Source organism: Falco biarmicus, chromosome 5 (genome assembly GCF_023638135.1).
Source record: "Falco biarmicus isolate bFalBia1 chromosome 5, bFalBia1.pri, whole genome shotgun sequence".
Classification (NCBI taxonomy): Eukaryota; Metazoa; Chordata; class Aves; order Falconiformes; family Falconidae; genus Falco; species Falco biarmicus.
In genome coordinates this window covers 62564297-62582867 of record NC_079292.1, presented here as the reverse complement: position 1 = coordinate 62582867, position 18571 = coordinate 62564297, and the positions used below count along the sequence as shown (strand labels likewise).

Genomic DNA, 18571 nt, shown 5'->3' with positions numbered 1-18571 from the left:
CTGGGAATTAATATTGTGGTCAAGACAATTCTTGTGTTTTCCTTAGTAATTATTAGTGGTCAATTTGTTTTAGATTTCATTTTTCTGTATTTTTTTAAATATTATCTGCATGCTTCCATTTAAAAAAAAATATTAAGAAGTAATTCATTCATTGGTTTTTGATCCTAAATAATTATTTTAGGAATAAAAAAAATCACAAAAACTGAAATAAAACTTGCAAATAACACCTGTTCTCAATTTTTATCAAATCTTTGTGTTCTGCATTTCTCTAGCAGCTTTACTGTAAGGCTGCAATTGCTTTATGAATGCTGAACACCTTAATACTACACAGGATAGTAGCTAAGGTGTCACTATGATTTACGTCAATGTAAGGCACCTCTATGGTACAGCACATTTTTGTTAATGCTTATGTCTCAGATATTTGATCTAGAGTGTTTGCTGCAGTCTTTTTGCCAAGCTGCTGTTAAGAGTAAATCTGGAACAATTTACAGGATGAATGGCAGTACCTTTGGCAGGAAACATCTCTACAGTTTTCAGATTCTTTTTCCTAATCTGATTCTGTGTATCAGATTGATGGTCATCCCATATGGTAGTTATTGTTTTATGTTTTCTGACAACCTGTTAGTCATTGGTTTTAGGTTTTACTTCTAGAGTTTTCATTATTGAAGAAATATGTTTAAAGCTCGTGAATAGTTTTGTAGGTGCTCTGGTCAGTTTGAGAGAGCACTGTTAATTTTCAGGTGAAGGCTGAGGTTAAATGAGAGCACCTCTTTTTTTTCAAACTTCAGCATTTCAGGAATTTTTCTTGCTTTGTTTTCTTTTAATAAATTTCTAGATCAGTAGGGTAGATTTATTTTTCTGCAGTGAAATCCTGCAAAAAAGCTATTGCTAAGAAGCAGCTATTGTGGGGTGTAATTTTTTTTGGCTTTCTTTAATTAGAAGTATTTTAATTGTAATTTATGAAATGCATGTGTTTGGGAACTGAAAATGTAAGCACTGACAATACATCCTCAGTGTTTCAGAACATCATAACCAAGCTGAAGTTTTTCTTATTTAATCTGTCCTTTAATATATTAATCAGATGTTTTCCTTCTGTAAGCACCTCATTTTTCAGTCTTCTGGAAAATACTCTTTTTAGATTTGCATTATAGAAGTTCAAATAAAATTATGTTGCTATTTTTTTGTATTTTGAAGCTGCTTGCTTACAAGGCAGAAGTGTGCTATTTTTCCCATAATATTTTTAAATTTTTAAGCAAACATAAAAAATGTAGTGATGATATTGAAATCCAAGTAAGGTAATTCTGATATAATTAATGGTATTACTTATGTTTTAGAGTTAAACTCTGCATGACCATGGATAAGTATTTTCATAACTTTCTACAATAAAGGTTCTCTTTCTGGATTTGCAGGTTCAACAGTTATTTGAGGTTTGGGGCAACTTTTTTTTTGCTGCTGTTTTTATATCATTCCCATCATCTTCCTATCCTAGTAATGTTAAAGTCAGTCATTACTACTTGCTCATTCTTTTCTTGGTTCTTAAAATTTCCTTCTGTTTAAGGAATAGCGGTGTTGATCTGGTGTACAAAACAAAGAATCTTTTGAAAACACATTTCTGTGGGCACTGAAAAGAATACCTATCCATGCACTGGAGAAGCAGTGATCATTTAATCAGTTGCTTAGCCTGAGGAATCATTAGTTGTTGGAAAAGTGGAATGCTGAGAATTTTGTCATTGCAGGTTACAAAGAGGACTCATGAATGAGATCAGCATAGATGGGAGCATGCTGAAGCTATGTATTTTGGCAATTTAAATGGTAAAAACATTGCAAGGTCCTGCAGAAATTTTGCATCACAGAGAAACAGAAATAAATAAAATAAAGAATAAGCTAAATAAAATAAATGTTGTTTATGGAATTATTGAATAGAATGAGCTAAACAAATCAAATAAAAATGAGTTATTTTTGAAAAAAACTGCCCTCATGCACACTGGCCTGCTATGAGCATAAACAGAGAAGTAATATTTACAGATGCACAGATTAGTTCTTATTTCAAGATCAAAAAATCCCCTCTTATAAGTATCAATAATTTTTTTGCATTATATGCATTAAAGAGATTCGTTAATGTATGTAACTATTCACATACTGCAATATAGGAGGGCGGAAGCATTTTCTTTGTGTGAGTATTTCTATTGAAAAGTCTGTAAATATGAGGAAAACTATTCTGGATGTCAACCAGATGCTATTCAGAGGGGTGTAAGTAGAATGGTGACTTGGTAACTCATCACCACCATTACGAATAATAATACTATAGCTGCAGAATTACAATGGTGTAAACATACTGCAAAATGATACCAGAAATTGGAACTGTATGTTTGTTTTCATTATGCTGTCTTCAGTTGTCACAGTACACGTGGTTAGAAAGGGAGAAAACAAAGTAAGGCTTGGAGAGCTAAGATACTTGCCTTCCTGCTTCTGAGGAACTTAATATGGTAACTATTTTTCTTAACTAATTTATTTTACATATTCTAAATACTTCTTATCTCTTTTTAATATAGATCTCCAGCACAGTCCAGTGGATCTTCTCCAAAACCTCTTAGACAACGTATTCAGAAATCTATGGATGAAAAAAAAAAAAAGGTACTGTACAAATTGCTATGCAACTATAGATACACTGAAATAATGTTAAAATAAAAAAAAAAAAAATGGTGTTCAAATTCTCAAATACTTGGCTGAAATGTGTCCTATAGCTAAAGAAATGTGATTTACTTGTGGTGATTAGCTGAACTCAAACAGGGTTCTAATATGAATGGAAATATCTAAAACTCCAGAAGAGAAAGGCTTTAAACTTAAAAGTACTTCTAATGAAGATATTTTAATGGGTATATGCTGAGTTAGTATATATCTCTTCATTTAACCATCTGTGTATTTCAATAGGTTTATTGAAATAAATCTGAAGCTATGTGAAAACAGAACTAGAACTGAACACAGGCACTTGATTTCAGTTCTGATAATATAGGCATTCTAAAAGTGTAATAATGACTTTTTCATTGCATTTTTGGGGGGGAGGGATGCTTTTTATTTATAAAATTCTGAGAACATTTTCATAACATTGCTTTGTAAATAATAAAATAAAGATGCTAATGTTTGCTATTTTGTAGGTGAAATGGAACATTACAGGAGTATGTTGGTATTGTGAGTGGCAATATTAAAAAGAACAACTTCGATGTGACTGAAAATTGCAGTCTTCCAGGGTACTGCATTTTATGTAGTCTTTTTTCCTCAAAATTGTCAAACTTGAATGTTGGGACTATGGAAAGTGGCAAAGCTTGTATTTTCCACAGCATTTCAACAGAGCACTAAATTAAAGTAGTGATTTAATATTTTTTACAAACAGTCCTGACAACAGATAGAAACATAAATGTAATTGGTATATAAGGAACAAAACAGAGGTGTTTTAAGCCATCAGAATTGGTTCTAGAACAGCCACTGGACTTGATGGGAATTTTAATGTTACATGTTTGATAAGTAGGTGGTCATGAAAAGGAAGTAAAATGAAAAGCACTGTCAGTATTTCCAGCATGTTTTAAATATTCTCCAACTTTGTTCCATGTGCTTTTTTTGGAATGGGAGTGGGGTGGGTGATGGGTATTTTGTATACATGCACTAATTATTTAGCTTAAAACTCATAGGCAAATAATGAAAGATTTAAGCTGATAAAGGATCTTCATATTAATTTTACAATAAGCAGCATATTTAAATTATAGCTTCTCATAGCAAAAATGTGATATGCTGTTTGCATAATACATTGACACAGTTTCCTTATCTAAATGAAGGTTTTGTAATTGGATTCATGAACAGATGTGTTCAGTATCAAAATAGAAAAAACTATTATCTAAAAGCAATTACCTGTCACATTTGAGACCTTTACTGGAAACTTACAAGATTTTTGACAGAAACTACCAAAAATATGAGTCTTGAGACTGATTCTTATTATGAAACTATTTTAACTTTTTGGGGAAGTACTTTTTTGCTAATCAAAAATACTAGAATAGCTACCATCATTTCCGTGCAAAGAGTAGTTCTTTCAGAGGTCTCGGAGTAATTGAATGAGTTCTACTTCAGGAGCAGGAATTGCATGCAAAAGTGACATTCCTGTGCTGCTTTTTTAGTGCTTGGCTCTAATAAGGGTCCTGTGACCCCTGTGATTCTTGTTAACACAATAAAGAATCTGACTTTTTCAATAGGACTCTTGTCCTAGCCTTGCTTCACCATGATTGGTGAAATAGAATGTTCCTGTAGCAAAACAGAATGGTTTTACCCAATAGTGATGGTTTTACCCAATAGTTCTTGAGATCTTTCAGGTAACTTCTAGAACTGATTGTGGTGCTCTCCTGGTGCCTCCTAATATAATTGAGGATGACTATATTGAAATATGTATAGCCTGACATCGGTGCTGGGGGAGGTTATGGAGCAGATCATCCTGAGCACCATCACAGGGCACTTGCAGGACAGCCGGGGGATCAGGCCAGGACAACATGGATTTATGAAAGGCAGGTCCTTCTTGACCAACCTGATCTCCTTCTATGACAAGATAACCCCTCCAGTGGATGAGGGAAAGGCTGTGGATGTTGTCTACCTGGACCTTAGTAAAGCCTTTGACAAGTCTTCCACAGTATTCTGCTGAAGAAACCACCTGCTCATGTCTGGGACGAGTGTATTCTGTGGTGGGTTAAAAGCTGGCTGGATGGCTGAGCTCAAAGAGCGGTGGTGAATGGGGTTACATCCAGCTGGTGGCTGGTCACAAATGGTCTTCCCCAGGGCTTAGTATTGGGGCCAGCCCGGTTTAATATCTTTACTGATGATCAGGACAAGGAGATTGAGTGCACCCTCAGTAAGTTTGCATATGACACCAAGCTGGAGGAAGTGTTGATCTGCTGGAGGGCAGGAAGGCTCTGCAGAGGGATCAGGACAGGCAGGACGGATGATGGGCTGAGGCCAGCTGTATGAGGTTCAGCAAGGCTCAGTGCTGGGTCCTGCACTTGGGTCACACCAGCCCCACACAGCGCTACAGGCTGGGGGCAGAGCGGCTGGAAAGCTGCCTGGCTGAAAAGGATCTGGGGGTGCTGGTTAAGAGCCAGCTGAACATGAGCCAGCAGGGTGCCCAGGTGGCCAAGAAGACCAGCAGCATCCTGGCTTGTATCCAAAAGAGTGTAGCCAGCAGGACAAGGGAAGTGATTGTCCCCCTGTACTCGGCACCAGTGAGGCTGCATCTCGAACACTATGTTCAGTTTTGGGCCACTCACTACAAGAGGGACACTGAGGTGCCGGAGCATGTCCAGAGAAGTCCAATGCAGCTGGTGAAGGGTCTGGAGCCCAAGTGTTATGAGGAGCAGCTGAGGGAACTGGGGTTGTTTAGTTTGGAGAGGAAGACACTCAGGGGGAACCATAATTGCTCTCTACAACGGCCTGAAAGGAGGTTGTAGGCAGGTGGGGGTAGGTTTCTTCTCCCAGATAACAAGGAAAGACAAGAGGAAACAGCCTCAAGTTACACCAGGGGAGGCTTAGATTGGATGTTAGGAAAAATTTCTTCACTGAAAGGGTGGTCAAGCATTGGAACAGGCTGCCCAGGGAGGTAGTGGAATCACCATCCCTGGAGGTGTTCAAAAAAACACATAGGTATGGTTCTTAGGGACATGGTTTAGTGATTGACTTGGCAGTCCTGGGTTAACAGTTGGACTTGATAACCTCAAAGGTATTTTCCAATCTAAATGATTCTATGATAAATGATCTTTTTTCTTAGGAAAATCAAAATTCAAAGAGAACAATCAAAAGGTCTAAAGGCTGTGGTTTACACTATTAAACTTTCTTTGGCGTTTTGGAAGACTGTAAACCTTTGTTAGGATGTTATCTTTTGTAGTTTAGATCTGTGATGGTGGACTCTGTTCCCCTACTTGAGCAATGTGGATGGTAACATGACTGACTGTCTGCTTGGGGCTATGCAGCTCATATCTTAGAGCAACATTCAAGCTGCTAAACTGCCTCTAGCAGTCACAATCAGTCATCCTCACTGGCTTTCTTCCAGTGTATCCTGTTGTACCAGAGACAGAACTGCAGCCAAATATCTCAAGATGTTTTTACATTTAAAAAAGTGAATATAAAAATCATGCGGTTCGGAGTGTAAATGTTCCTCAGTTATGTATCAGCATGGAGTTCTCTTACTCAAGATAAGATATCGGAGTGTTTCACATTATGTTTGCATTTCTATTTTCTGTGTGTCAGCCAAACATTGCCACCTAAACTACACTATATTCCTGTGAAGTCTGGAATTATTCTTCTGGTATTCCTGTGTTCACTTTAGTTGTCTTCTCCTTCCAGTCAACTAAAATTGCTGTTGCCAAACAATTAATGACTTTTGTAACTAAAACTCAGATAGTTCTCTGCCATTAATCTTTAACCTCCATCCTCTCACTTAAGATTCTGCTTGCTTTCTTGCAATCTTCGTCTTTCATTTTGTCTTTTTCTGGTTTTCTTTCTACCTTTCTAACAATTTCTACAGAGTTTCTTTTGCGTGTTTCTACTTCTTCCTTTCTTCCTTTTTCTATGAAGACTTTATAGAGCTCTGTCTTTACTTTTCTCTTCTGGTACCTTCTTTGTGGATGAATACATCTACAAACAGAAGTTCAGCTATTGTCTTTGTGAACAGTTCACAGATCTACATCTGACCTAAGTGTCCCTTGTGTTGATACTGACATCTTTTGTTACTTGTATGCCATCCTGTTGTTGATCTTGAGATGGTATGTTTATCTTTCCTGGTATACTTAACATTGAGGATGGTATCCTACCTGTTACTTTTTCACTCCAGAACACTTCTGGAATATGTTCTTCTCTATCAGTATCTCCACTCAACTATAACTTATTAAATGTTCATTTTGCTTTTTCATGTGCTCCCATGTATTTTTCTTGGACTTCGTAGTTGCAGCTTTAGCTTGTCTTTCTCCACTGAGATTGCTGTACAAAAAGTTGTTATTAAAGGGATTAGACACTAGATGCCATTCTTCTGTTTGCATCTCAATCTGTTCCTTGAAGTTGTAGTACATATAAGCTACTTATTTTAACCTATCTCAACCCACTAGTTATTTCTGATTTTCTGCTTTGAGTATCTATCCTTGCTTACATTGTCTGCAATAGCAATATTCATTGTTCATTTGTTAATTTTCAGGCCAGCTTTTTCAGCTGTCTGTTTTATACTGTTTCTTACAGCTGCAGGGATTTCCAACAGGTATCTGCAGAACTCATTATCCTCCTTTAAAACCTTTTTCAATACCTTTAAATCAACCTCTCCCCAAAACTTAGCTGTGCGTTGTGTTGAGATGGATGCCCGTTACAATGACTAACTTAAATTCCTTTCTCTGTGAATCCATATATTTTCTTGTCTTGAATTGTAATGCCTCTTGGTAGAAATAAATTTTGTTCTGTCTTTATTGTGCAGCACGTAGCACAATGAATTCCTTGTCCATGACCACAGATCTCAAGTACTGTAGTAATATCACCTTCTTAACACTGAATATCAGTCTCCATTATTATTTGAAATGTGTACAGATTGCTTGTAAAATTCACAGTTGTAAATTTTGTTATGCATAATGCACTAATTTTAACTGACTCGGAAGAAATAACATACATTTATTTTTTTGAATAAGACAATAGCAATATGATGTTTCTTCTCAATGTCAGTGATTCTTCTGAGAAGTTTCTTATGCAGTATGTGTGATGTTAGCATTAGTTCCATAAAATTGTCCTAAGGACCTTTTTACCATGCTGCCTCTAGTAGGTGGTTCTATAGATAGTGTGTAGTACAAATTAACGATCTCTCATTAGAACTCGTCCCATAAAAGTCTCCTTTTCCATATTTGAGAGGGGAAGAAAACCACAGTAGTGATGGTTGGTTTGGTTGTATGCTGAGTCCCATCAAATAAAGAAATTTAGGAAACTCTGTAAAGCGAAAGGAGAAACACTTCTCTAAACTTAAAAAGAAAAAAAATTAATTATGCCCTCTCCTTCCTTAAGAGGAACTGTTCTCAACTTCTGCAGAATTATGTGGAGGAGTAAAGATTGATAATAGTAGACCTAGGGCATAACATCATGCATATGCGTTTAGTGTCTAAAAATACGGAGAGTGGATAAAGTAAACTGGAATTGGTGTTTAAAAATAAAATAAATCTGTGGGTATTTCCATTGTGCCAAAACAAATTCTTGGCAGCAATGAAAGACAAAGAAATATTTTTGTCTTTCAATCCTCATTAAATACTGGAAGAGATGCAGAAAGATCACCTAACTGTAATGGCATTTGTTAGGAGGCAAAGCTGTAGCTCTGATCCCTTGAGGAGAAAGAAGTCTGGGGAACTAGCATGTTGCATTTTTTTGATTCCCTCCAGCAGAACCAGGTAAGAGTAAGAATCTCAATCTTCCTTCGGAAGACGATTTAGAGTTTCAAGTTTGTTGTGTTTAAGTGGAGTGTTTTCTGGTGAATGGTGTTTTGTGGAAGGATTCTGTAATGCAGAAAGGACTATAGAGCATCTGTTGAATTATGTCTCTTATTGTCAGTTGTTCTTATCACTCTTTTCTGCTTTATAAAAAATATATAGAAATTTTAATGGGACAGGAGAGGGGTATTTTATCTAAAAAATGTTCATCCAACCTCATGTCTACTTCTTTGCATCAGACTCATGTATCTGAAATAGGTATCCTACCGTATTGTTTGACTATTTCTGTTGATTTCAAAGGGGTTGTGCAACTCCTGCTTATTGGTGCTTTGTTTAGGTTAAAGAGCAACTTAAGACAACAAAACTGTTGCAGAATAAGATTTTCATTTGTCCTCTGTACCATAAAAAAATAATTAGATTTTCAAGCTATAGGTAAAATACTTTTCTGAACTGATGGGATCGGGTGAAACAGAACTCCAGGCGTTAAGAAGGAATAAAAGGTATTAGGCTGTCAGAATGCAGTGTATGAGGGTGACAGTTCTTTTTTCGTAAACTCAGGATTGTTTTGGCCTTTTAATACATTGTTTTAGAAATCCTGCTGCATTGTTAACACATTTACTCTGAAACAGCTGCAAGGACTTTGGCACTTTTTTTCTTAATGTAACTGGAGACAGCTTTTCGTATATGAGGCACCATTTCCCTCCAATTCGGAGTGAAACGGTAGTTTTAGTTTTAAAAAGAATTTGTGTCTTAAGAACTCTAACAAATTCTGGCATGCTTGAAGTTCATTGTAATTTTGCTGTGTATAGAAATCCTTCCAAGGAAAAAGCTCCACAAAGGAAAACATCAGTCTGCCTTTCTCATGTGACTTGTTTGTGCCTATATAAAATGACTTAATATCTAGCTTCATGCACTGCTGTTACTTTTTATTGCTTAGTTCTCTAAATGCTGTTATTTGAGAGAATTGTTTTGCCTATTTGTGATTCCAGTACAAATAAACTGTGACTTGGAAAACTATTAACAGGAAGTTATGAAGAGTTTTCTTTATGCCCACTGTAATTGTGAACAGAAAATTCATGGTAATAGAGAAAACAATCTTCCTCAGATAGTAGTCTCATCTATTGTAGCAAGAAATATTTATTTCTAAGTGGATTATAACTGTGGAGAATACTAAGCTGACTAGTAGCTTTGATGTGTATGGAGTTTGCTAAAAATTAGTATCTTGAGGACAGAGGGGGAGGGGGAAAAGGTTATGTTCAGCACAGAATTGGAAGAAAGACTTTATTATAGTGTCAGTTGATAAACTGCACTTGTGTAGAAAATACCATTTTTGTTTCTACAAGTCCCCTAAACTACTTTCCTAGGACCCACAGCTGTGAGTTTTGAGTATTTTTGAAACCCAGTAATGAGGTGATTTGAGGCTAAATGTTCTCACAAAAGTTGTAGATTAATTTGGGATAGCAAAAGACTGCTACGATATCATGCTACAAAAAACTGAGAGTTTCAGTACAGTAAAAGCTTGCCATTACCTGAGCTATTCAGGACATTTTTCATGTTTGAGTAACTTAATGCCTTGGTTTGGCAATGATACTTACCATTTATTGTTTTGTTACTCTTCCCTTTGCATCCCTTGCTTTTTCAACTTTGTCTTTCAACTTACCTTTAATATATTTTTCTTTAAGGACAAGGGTAAGGGTGGAGAAAATACATTTTCTCTTTTCATCTCTTTTACTCTTCCAAATTGTACTCTAATTGCTTGGCTAGAAAATAAAAACATGTGTTTGTTGTTACTGATGTAGGTTTTCAAATTCTATTATGCCATTCCAGTGTACAAAACCCAAATCTGAACATTCTTAGTGACTAAATATTGGCAGTACTGTCTGTATGTAGCTGCTCGAAGGAGATCTGGAATAGATTATCAACTAACTTTTAGAAATAAATAGAGCATGCACCATTAATACTTCATATAAAAATGGATGTTTTACATTAGCATCTCAAACAACTGAAAAACTTCTCTAGATGTAGAAGTCAAGGTGGGAGAATGTCCTGCTTTATCTACTCATTAGGGCTACTAATTGACCTACATGTTCTGAAACGCTGTCTTAAATTCTATCATACTGTCTTCCAGCTGAGCAGTGATAACAACAAACCCCTTTTTCTGAAACACAGCAGAACTTCTTTCTTTGTATAGGAATAACAGCAGCATCCCGCTTGCTTGTGAATAGGAGAGGGGATATTAAGTCTGAATTCATTGTACGCCATTTGTGTGCAACTACTTGGTTAGCAAATTGAGCTCCCAACATCTTTTTGCTCTCCCGGAGCTGGGTCCCCTCAAAGCAGTGGAGTTCAGGAAATTTAATATAAAAAACCTCTAATTTCTGAAAGCTATTTCAAGCTGTTGATAGGCTTTATTATGTGTACTCCAATCAAGCTTTAAGTTCCTCCTTTTTTTTCTTTTTTTTTTCTTTAAAAACATTCCAGTGAAACTCTACTTTTTAATTCAGCGCTAGACTTGTGCTCTTTTGTGTTCTGCCTTCAGCCTCCTAAAATTACTTACTGCTATTTCACTCAGTGTCATTCACTTGTGTTTACTGGCAAATATACATTCCTAGACTAGCTGGGAAGTTTGACTGCTTCAACAAATTCAGTCTTGCACTCGTGATTTATATGTACCCTCTAGATTAGTACTAACATCATCTGAAACAGTCATATTTGGTAGAGCTTTGTATACTGTTTGCAAATGGCTAACTGGTATGTGGTGCAGTAGAGTGAAGTTTTGAGGCATATTTCAAGCTTCAGTGAAGTTGAAACAGGCAGATGGGTTTGTGCTGCAAGTTTTCTGTATTTAAGCTAGATTTCTGTCCTTTTGACTTCACATATTCAAATCCCCACAAACTGAATTATTGAAGTGTTGAATGGGGGTGGTAAAAAGAAACCGCCAGACATAACTGGATTTATTGGTTATAGAATGGTAACTGTCAGGCTTTCTTGCTCAAGTTTGATGGCTGTTGTGCTGTGTTGATCATCAGCTCAGCACAAATAGTAAGTTATTTGCCTCTTGCAATAGGAATATGTGATAGAACCCTGTGCACATTATTGTGTAATTTTTTATGTCTGTCACTTGCTGAACAGTAATTAAGAATTGAGGGAATTTTAAAGGATTAAGGTGAAGTGTTTCAGAAACAGCAAATACAGGAATATTTTTTTTTTAATATTACAGTAACATTAAAGAAAATGTAAGCCCATATAGTCTGAATATTGTAATTATATAATAGGATGTTGATTAGGTTTAAATTGGATTAGAGTTGCATTTTTAATTACTTAAATTTTTTTAAGCTTATTCTGTATATGGCTTCTCTAGCCTTCAAAACATTTTCTGAAAAGAGTATAAAGTTAATGACATACACTTAATGACTCATTGAGCTAAGGCACAAACTTAAAGCACACAAAACCTTGTAAATATCTATGTATATAGTCTTACCTTACAGGAAATGTTTTAAGTACAGAGTAGATTAACACTTGGAAAAGATTAGAATTGCTGAGAGTCAGGCTGGCTAGTTCCTCCTGATGAATCCACCTTTCTTTCTCAGGCTGTTTGGGAGGGATGGACAACTGGATCTTTTTAACTCTAGAAGGGAATACTGAGGTTTAAGGTAATACTATATATGTACAGATATATTAAGTCAGAAGGAACTACATTTCTGTAAATAAATGGGTTACTTTTTTTCCGAAAAGACTAGGTGTGTTCACCTAGTCAGCTGCAGTATCAGGAAGAAGAAGAGACACTTAGGTTGCATGTCAATGATAAAAAGTTAGTCTGTTAGCTTATTATGAACAAACCCAGTATTTGATGAAAGTGGTGTAAATTGTGACTGGATTTTGTGGATGAAGGCCCCTGGGAAAGGAAGTTTCTGGGAACATATTATTTTATTTCATTCTGTCTAAATCTGAGGTTTTGAGTTAGAAGAAAAACGTATCTATAAGGGTCAAACCTGAACTGCAAAATTTAAACATGCTTGTGTTAAGAGGAAAAATAGACTTGCATAATACAAAATTTTTAATCAGCAGAAAAGTGGCTGTAACCTCATACTTGACAAATCATTCCTTTTATCTATCTATATATACACTAATATTTTTTTGTGACATTTCTTGCTTTAGCTTTTTCCTGATATTTGTATGTAGCACCTGTTCAGCTCAAATATGACTTAATCTGTGATGTTATAATAGAATTATTAGCTAAAAAAAGTAATATATTGTAATTATCTCTTCTGTGCTGTACCTTTCAACAGATTTTGTATAATCCAGTGGGAATGAGAGTAGAATATATTTTGCAGAGTCTATAGCATTTGTGATAAACTGGTCAGAAATTATAAAGCTTGACCCTGAAATTCCAAGCTGTTGTGAAGCTGTAATTTAAGTGTAAACTGAGGAAGTTTGACCTGTAAACATGGATTCATTAAATATGGATATATTTAATATATTGAAATATTTTTTCTGTCATTGAGCCCAATATTTTGATTTCCCTGTGCTGAGACTAGGTTCCCTGCTTCCAAGACTAGAAGGTGGACATGAGCATGCACAACCAGATACAACAGTGCTTTTTACTATTGTAGGTTTCTGGCAGCTTACACTGTATGGGTATGTTTTGACAAATGTGGAATTAGGCATTGGCATTCAAAGACGGAATGGCTTTATTTTGTGAGTAAATGGGAAATCTGAAATTTGCCAAAGAAAGATCTGAAATAATACTTTATATTCCAATTTTAGGTATAAGTATATTGAAGCTTAGTTTATATTCCTTATCATTACTTTTCAGTGTTGCTGTTATGCTTACCTCCATATAAATTGGTTAAGTGGTGAGACTTGTCATATACTTGGCATTTATGAACTGACAAATCAAAGGTGATGACCCGTAGAAGTATGATAATTGACCGTAGCAGCTAGGACAACTACTCAAAGTGGCGGAGTCTAGAATCTGCAGTCTACTGAAAGAGGGGGCTAAATTTGACAGAAAATCTTAGCTTGAAGCTTTAAAAGTTAATGTGTAACTTTCTGAAAGAGGTGAAAAAAATTGTTTTAGGACTTTAATAGAAGAATTTATAAATATTCTTGAAAGGCTTTACACTTTGTAAATAAGTACTTCATAAATATTTTTTACATGAGTGTACTCATTTTTCTGGTATTTATGTGGTCTAAAAAGTTTTCAAGGAAGAAGAATGGGGAAACTTATTATTTCACTAATCTTGCAGGTGTTGTCTTTTACTTTTGTAAATAATTAAAGCTAATACCAGATTGTTATTTGCAGATGAAACCATCTTCAATCAAATCTCAGTTTGCATGTACATATAAAAACGAGTTGAGTAAAACAAAGGATCAGCATTTCCTCAGCAGTAGCCGAATTCCAACCTGCATGCATCCTGCACCAAAGCAACATTTAAAAGCTGGGTATCTCACAGGTAAGCTGTAGTAGGATTGAATAAGTAAATGTGATAGTTAATATTTCAAGTGTTATCAAACCAGGCTTTAGTAAAACTCAAGTACAAATGAGTTTTCAAGAAAAAAAAAAAAGACATCTCATTGCTGTCTGTAAGCTATGATCAGTTAACTGTCTTAGCATCAAAACTGTAATGTTAATGCTTTGGAAATATAAATCTGTTTCAAAAAAATATGCATTGATGCTGTCTTGGTTAAAAAATTGATACATTTTACATATATTATGAAAAAGTTTCTTCTTACTTTACAAAAGAAAGCTAAATTATATCTTTTGCCATTAAAAAGGGAAAACATTTTTTACTCCACCCTAAACCATATCATATATATAACTTATAAGCTCTTTAATCATATTTTCCAATACCTTAATATTATAAATCCAAATCCCTAAGTTAGTTGCTATTACATGTTTTTGAGCAATGTCATTTTAAATTGTCAATACACTTAGGAACACTTAGCAAATGTAACTGCAATGACCAGCATAGTTTTGTTTTACAGATAAAGCACTAGTTTTGATTTAAAAAAACACACAGGCAGTCCGCTGATAGAAAAAGAATGAATAATCCCAGGTAACTTTTTATTTCTTCACATATGTTTTTGATATTCTTACATGACAGAAGGTATGAATTCCTGTCTTGATGTACCAGTGCTTGGAACTATTTCTGAAAATGTTCACCAGACTAGAAGTTACACAGAAATGGGAAAGCTGAGTTGTCAGCCAAGAAGTGAGAACTCCAAGAATGAACAGATGGATTTGAATAATGACAAAGTAATCTGCGATAAGGAAAGCGAACTGTCTTTGCAAAAAATTGCTAAAAGACCTAAGACTTCAAACAATCCTCAGAAGGAATTAGACAGCAAAACTGGTGGAAAAAGAAAACACAGCAAAACTGCGAGCAAGAATAAGCTGATTGCTGGTCAGGCAAAATTAACTCACTTTTTTCGACTATAAGGTTTTGTTCGACATATATGGTATGTTGGCTGGTTCAGATTTGCAAGAAAAGGGTGAAATTAATGAACTGCTTCCTTTCATACTAAAATACATGGAAGGAGCTTGTGTGTAATATTAGACAATTAATTACAAGCCTAGATTATGCGGAAGTCTTTTATTTTTTGATAACAATACATTGTTAGTAGTTACAGCTATGTTCTTTTTTGATAATGAATTACTTCTCCTTCTACAATGCTATGGGAAAGCATTTTTGGATGCATATGTATAGCCACACTGAAACACAGTAACTTCAAGTTACATTAAACTCATAATAAAATGTTTGGTCTTCAAAGAAGGTGGTGTAGGTCAGAAGTTTTCAGACTTGCCAACAAGGTCGATAGACTCTTCCCAGCATACACCTGAGCACTACAGAGAAAAAAAATATCTGGAAGTTTAAAATATCAAAGATCTAGAATTCTTTATGGCCTCTGGAAATACTAATTGAACAAGCTTAACAAATACTTCCTCTCCCGTGCACTGAACACAATAGACATGAAGTTTCTAAATGAATCTTTATCAAATTCCTGTATAGGCATTGCATTATACTTTATGAGAATGAAATAATTTTTGTGTAAAATGAAAATATCTTTACCATCAAAATCTCTTCTTCCTATAGGGAATTTAGGCAAATTTTCTTCATCTGCAGTCTCTCTTTGCTGTATTGATTCAATGTTTCGAATTTCAGTGTCAGCTGGGAAAGCCATGGCTCCCTTCAGTGCAAGATAAGGTAGTTGCTTTCTACTTAAGTTGATTGACATAACATGATTTAAGAAATCATGTCTGGAGCCTGTGTCCTATTTTAAGGGAAAACAAGAGTAGCAGTAAATAAAGTCAGTTGTGGTCACTTTTTATACTTGACTTTTTATACTTTATACTTAGCAGTGCAAGTGATTTATATTTCAAGATTATTTAAAATCATATCTAATAAGAATGTTTAAAAGTAGTTAATTGCTTTACATCTTTGGCTGCAATGGTTTTATGGTAAGGAATGAGAGAAAATAATGAGTCTTGTATTTGGTGAAGTTAAAAACCTGTTGATGCATATAGGGACATGCTGAATCAAATATAAATACAGGCTTTTTCCTCCTCAAGTTTTGGGTACACATAATTCTGTAAAAAATCAGATTTCTTTTATTCAACTGTCCAACACATTTAAAATGTTGGAATTATATTCTTACAGTTGAAAATTTATTCTTGACTATAGTATGCTATTTTTTATATATTCACCAGGTTGTTGCTTTAAATCCTTGTACGTTTTCTAAAGGGCTATAAAGAGAATATTTGTTTTATGATTAAGCCAAAACATAAAACTGAAAACTCACCAAAAACTTCACGTTTCTGTCATCTTCTTCATCTAAAACACTACTGTCTTCAGTCTTATAATGCTTTAGCAAAGGTATAGCTCCTCTGTTCCCAGTTGTATCTCCATTTCGCAAAGTTTTTCCTAGTGTGGTTAGCAACATATCTTCATCTACCTTCTGCAGAGATTTTGAAACTGAGAGTAGAAAACCTTGAGAAAAAAGACAAAGAGAGAGAATTAACATGTAGGATGAGATACACATTCTTAGTTACTCAATACTTGCATAGAAGTTAAGCAGTTTTCAAATTTTAAGAAGTCTTTTCCAGTTGTAAATTAAGATGTTCTCTATCTATGCCCACTTTATATATTTTATGGATTGAATGGAAACTACTTCAATGGCTGATGAGTTCAGTCTTTTTAAAATGACTCATATTAAGGAGTAACCTTTTCTATAATCCCTCTAATCCCATCTGTTGCTTAGAACTGCTTAAATGTGGGGTTTTTTTCAGCATGGATGATTTGTTTCTTTGTATGTTTTTAGAACAGCACAGATTAATTCCTCTTGATGGGTCACTATAACAGAGTGCACAGAAAAAAGTGATGTCCATTTGTGTTGTTTTTAAAGCCTTACCTCCAGTTAAGGCAATTTAAGAAAAGGAACTAATCTACATAAGTAAGCAGGACTGTTGTAGAGGTGTAATCTATCATAGTTTTTGATCAAAAGTGATTCACAAAAGAGTTGAAAAGCTTGACATTTAACAATAGCTTACACTGCTTTACTGGGTTAGAGCTGAAATCATTAATTTGTATTTCTATGTCCATTATGTCAGGTTACATTATTCAGAGCTTATGTCTAGAAATCTTTATTAATGCCCAAGTAATTATATTTATCTGCATCTTCTTTCTGAAAATGGAGCTTTTCCAGCTACAAATGTAATGTAGTCAGATATGCTTGCTAAGAATGTAGAAGGAAAAGTAAACTTCAGTTTTTCATTTTAAAAGTCTTTGAAGTCTACCTATTACTCTGTGGAAGGAAATGTAGGAGTCTCAGCATATATATATATATATATATATATATATATATATATAATTTCTTTAATTTATTTTACCTTATGTGGAAAGCAAATGGGACCAGCTCTAATTTAGCTAATTTCAATGTCAGTGATACAAACCACCTATTCAGTGGCTGTGTGCCTCTTAGTTGGTACCCATCTCTTCAATTCATGTTTGTTTTACTCTAGTGGAGAAAGCCAAACATCCTGCTAGACAAGGCAAACCACTAGGAAACTGAGCAAGAAACTGACTATGCGGAAGGAGTACCAGTTCCTCCTTGTCTTCTTCCCTCACTCTCCATTTTGCTGTTCTGGCTTTTTGTCTGTATTGTCATATGCTAGGAATAAAATGTAAATTTTTATTAGCAAAAGTGATTTCTTATAGTGGTTCTCTCTCTTTTTTTTTTTTTTTTTTCTTTTACTGATTTTCTGACGGTCTTCACTAGTACCTACCACTAATGTGGTGTGAAGGAGAAATTAAGATCAATATTTAATTGCCTGGACAAGCCTACAACACATCAGTGGTAGTCGCATATAGCAAGTATACAATTTGTCTTTATACCCATTGAACAAATTCCAAGGAAGAAATATGACTGCTGCTAGAGAGGTGTTGCATAGTCCTAGGGAAGTATGGAAAGAATAAACGATTCCTGCTGAAAGCAGGCAAGGATACCCCTCTAATCCACAGACTGAGGACATTGTGTAGAAGGGCTGACCGGTGTTATTGGAACTGTGGTATTTTTAATCACTGCTCACTGCTAAACTTCCTGGAAAAGCAGACTGCCTTGCCAAAGTAACTTCTTGGTAAGAAGTTTCATGGGAAAACACATCCTGCTGGACTAAGCAGATTTTGACTGAGACATTTTGGGTATACCCACTTTTCCTCAAATGAGGAAAGTGCTTTTAATCCTTTCCAGGCAGAGTGTCTCTGACAAATAGAACTACTACTTCTCATTCTTTTCATTTTCTTGCTGTAGAGCCTGCGCTTGCCTCTGGGCAATTGAAATGGTTTCTTTTCTTTGACTTTTAATTGCCTGGCTACAGAGGAGACAAATTTGAAAGTCAATTGTATACAGTTTTATATTTCTGATCCAACCGCCCTTTGCTGATTTGTATTCTTCCCTCACATTCAATATTTGTACAGTTTTGTTCAGTTTGATAAAGCAAAAGCCATCTCTGTTCTCTAATGGTACTTTTCATTTAGCTCAGCCTAGGAGAACAAGAGGAGTGCTTTGGAGCTGCCATTGGCAACAAACCTTTC

At 35.2% G+C, this 18571-nt stretch overlaps 2 protein-coding genes across 4 annotated transcripts in view; one reads left to right on the top strand and one right to left on the bottom strand.

The window, feature by feature from the left end:
* The window catches only part of PARPBP (PARP1 binding protein), a 57435-nt gene extending 42111 nt beyond the window's left edge, over positions 1-15324 (top strand). The window contains exons 9-11 of one of the 3 annotated variants that reach the window (XM_056341714.1): positions 2553-2634; positions 13783-13933; positions 14588-15324. In XM_056341714.1, coding sequence (XP_056197689.1) covers positions 2553-2634; positions 13783-13933; positions 14588-14919 — 565 coding nt within the window. In that variant the 3' untranslated portion in view covers positions 14920-15324. The other 2 variants (XM_056341713.1, XM_056341715.1) reach the window with 2 other exon arrangements.
* A 71-nt stretch (positions 15325-15395) lies between these two features.
* PMCH (pro-melanin concentrating hormone) lies at positions 15396-16953 on the bottom strand. Its single transcript, XM_056341737.1, has 2 exons — positions 16281-16953; positions 15396-15752 (listed from the first exon to the last, which is right to left on the bottom strand). Exons 1-2 carry the CDS (start codon positions 16518-16520, stop codon positions 15396-15398), a joined length of 597 nt encoding a protein of 198 aa, XP_056197712.1. The 5' UTR covers positions 16521-16953.
* Between the last annotated feature and the right edge of the window lie 1618 nt (positions 16954-18571).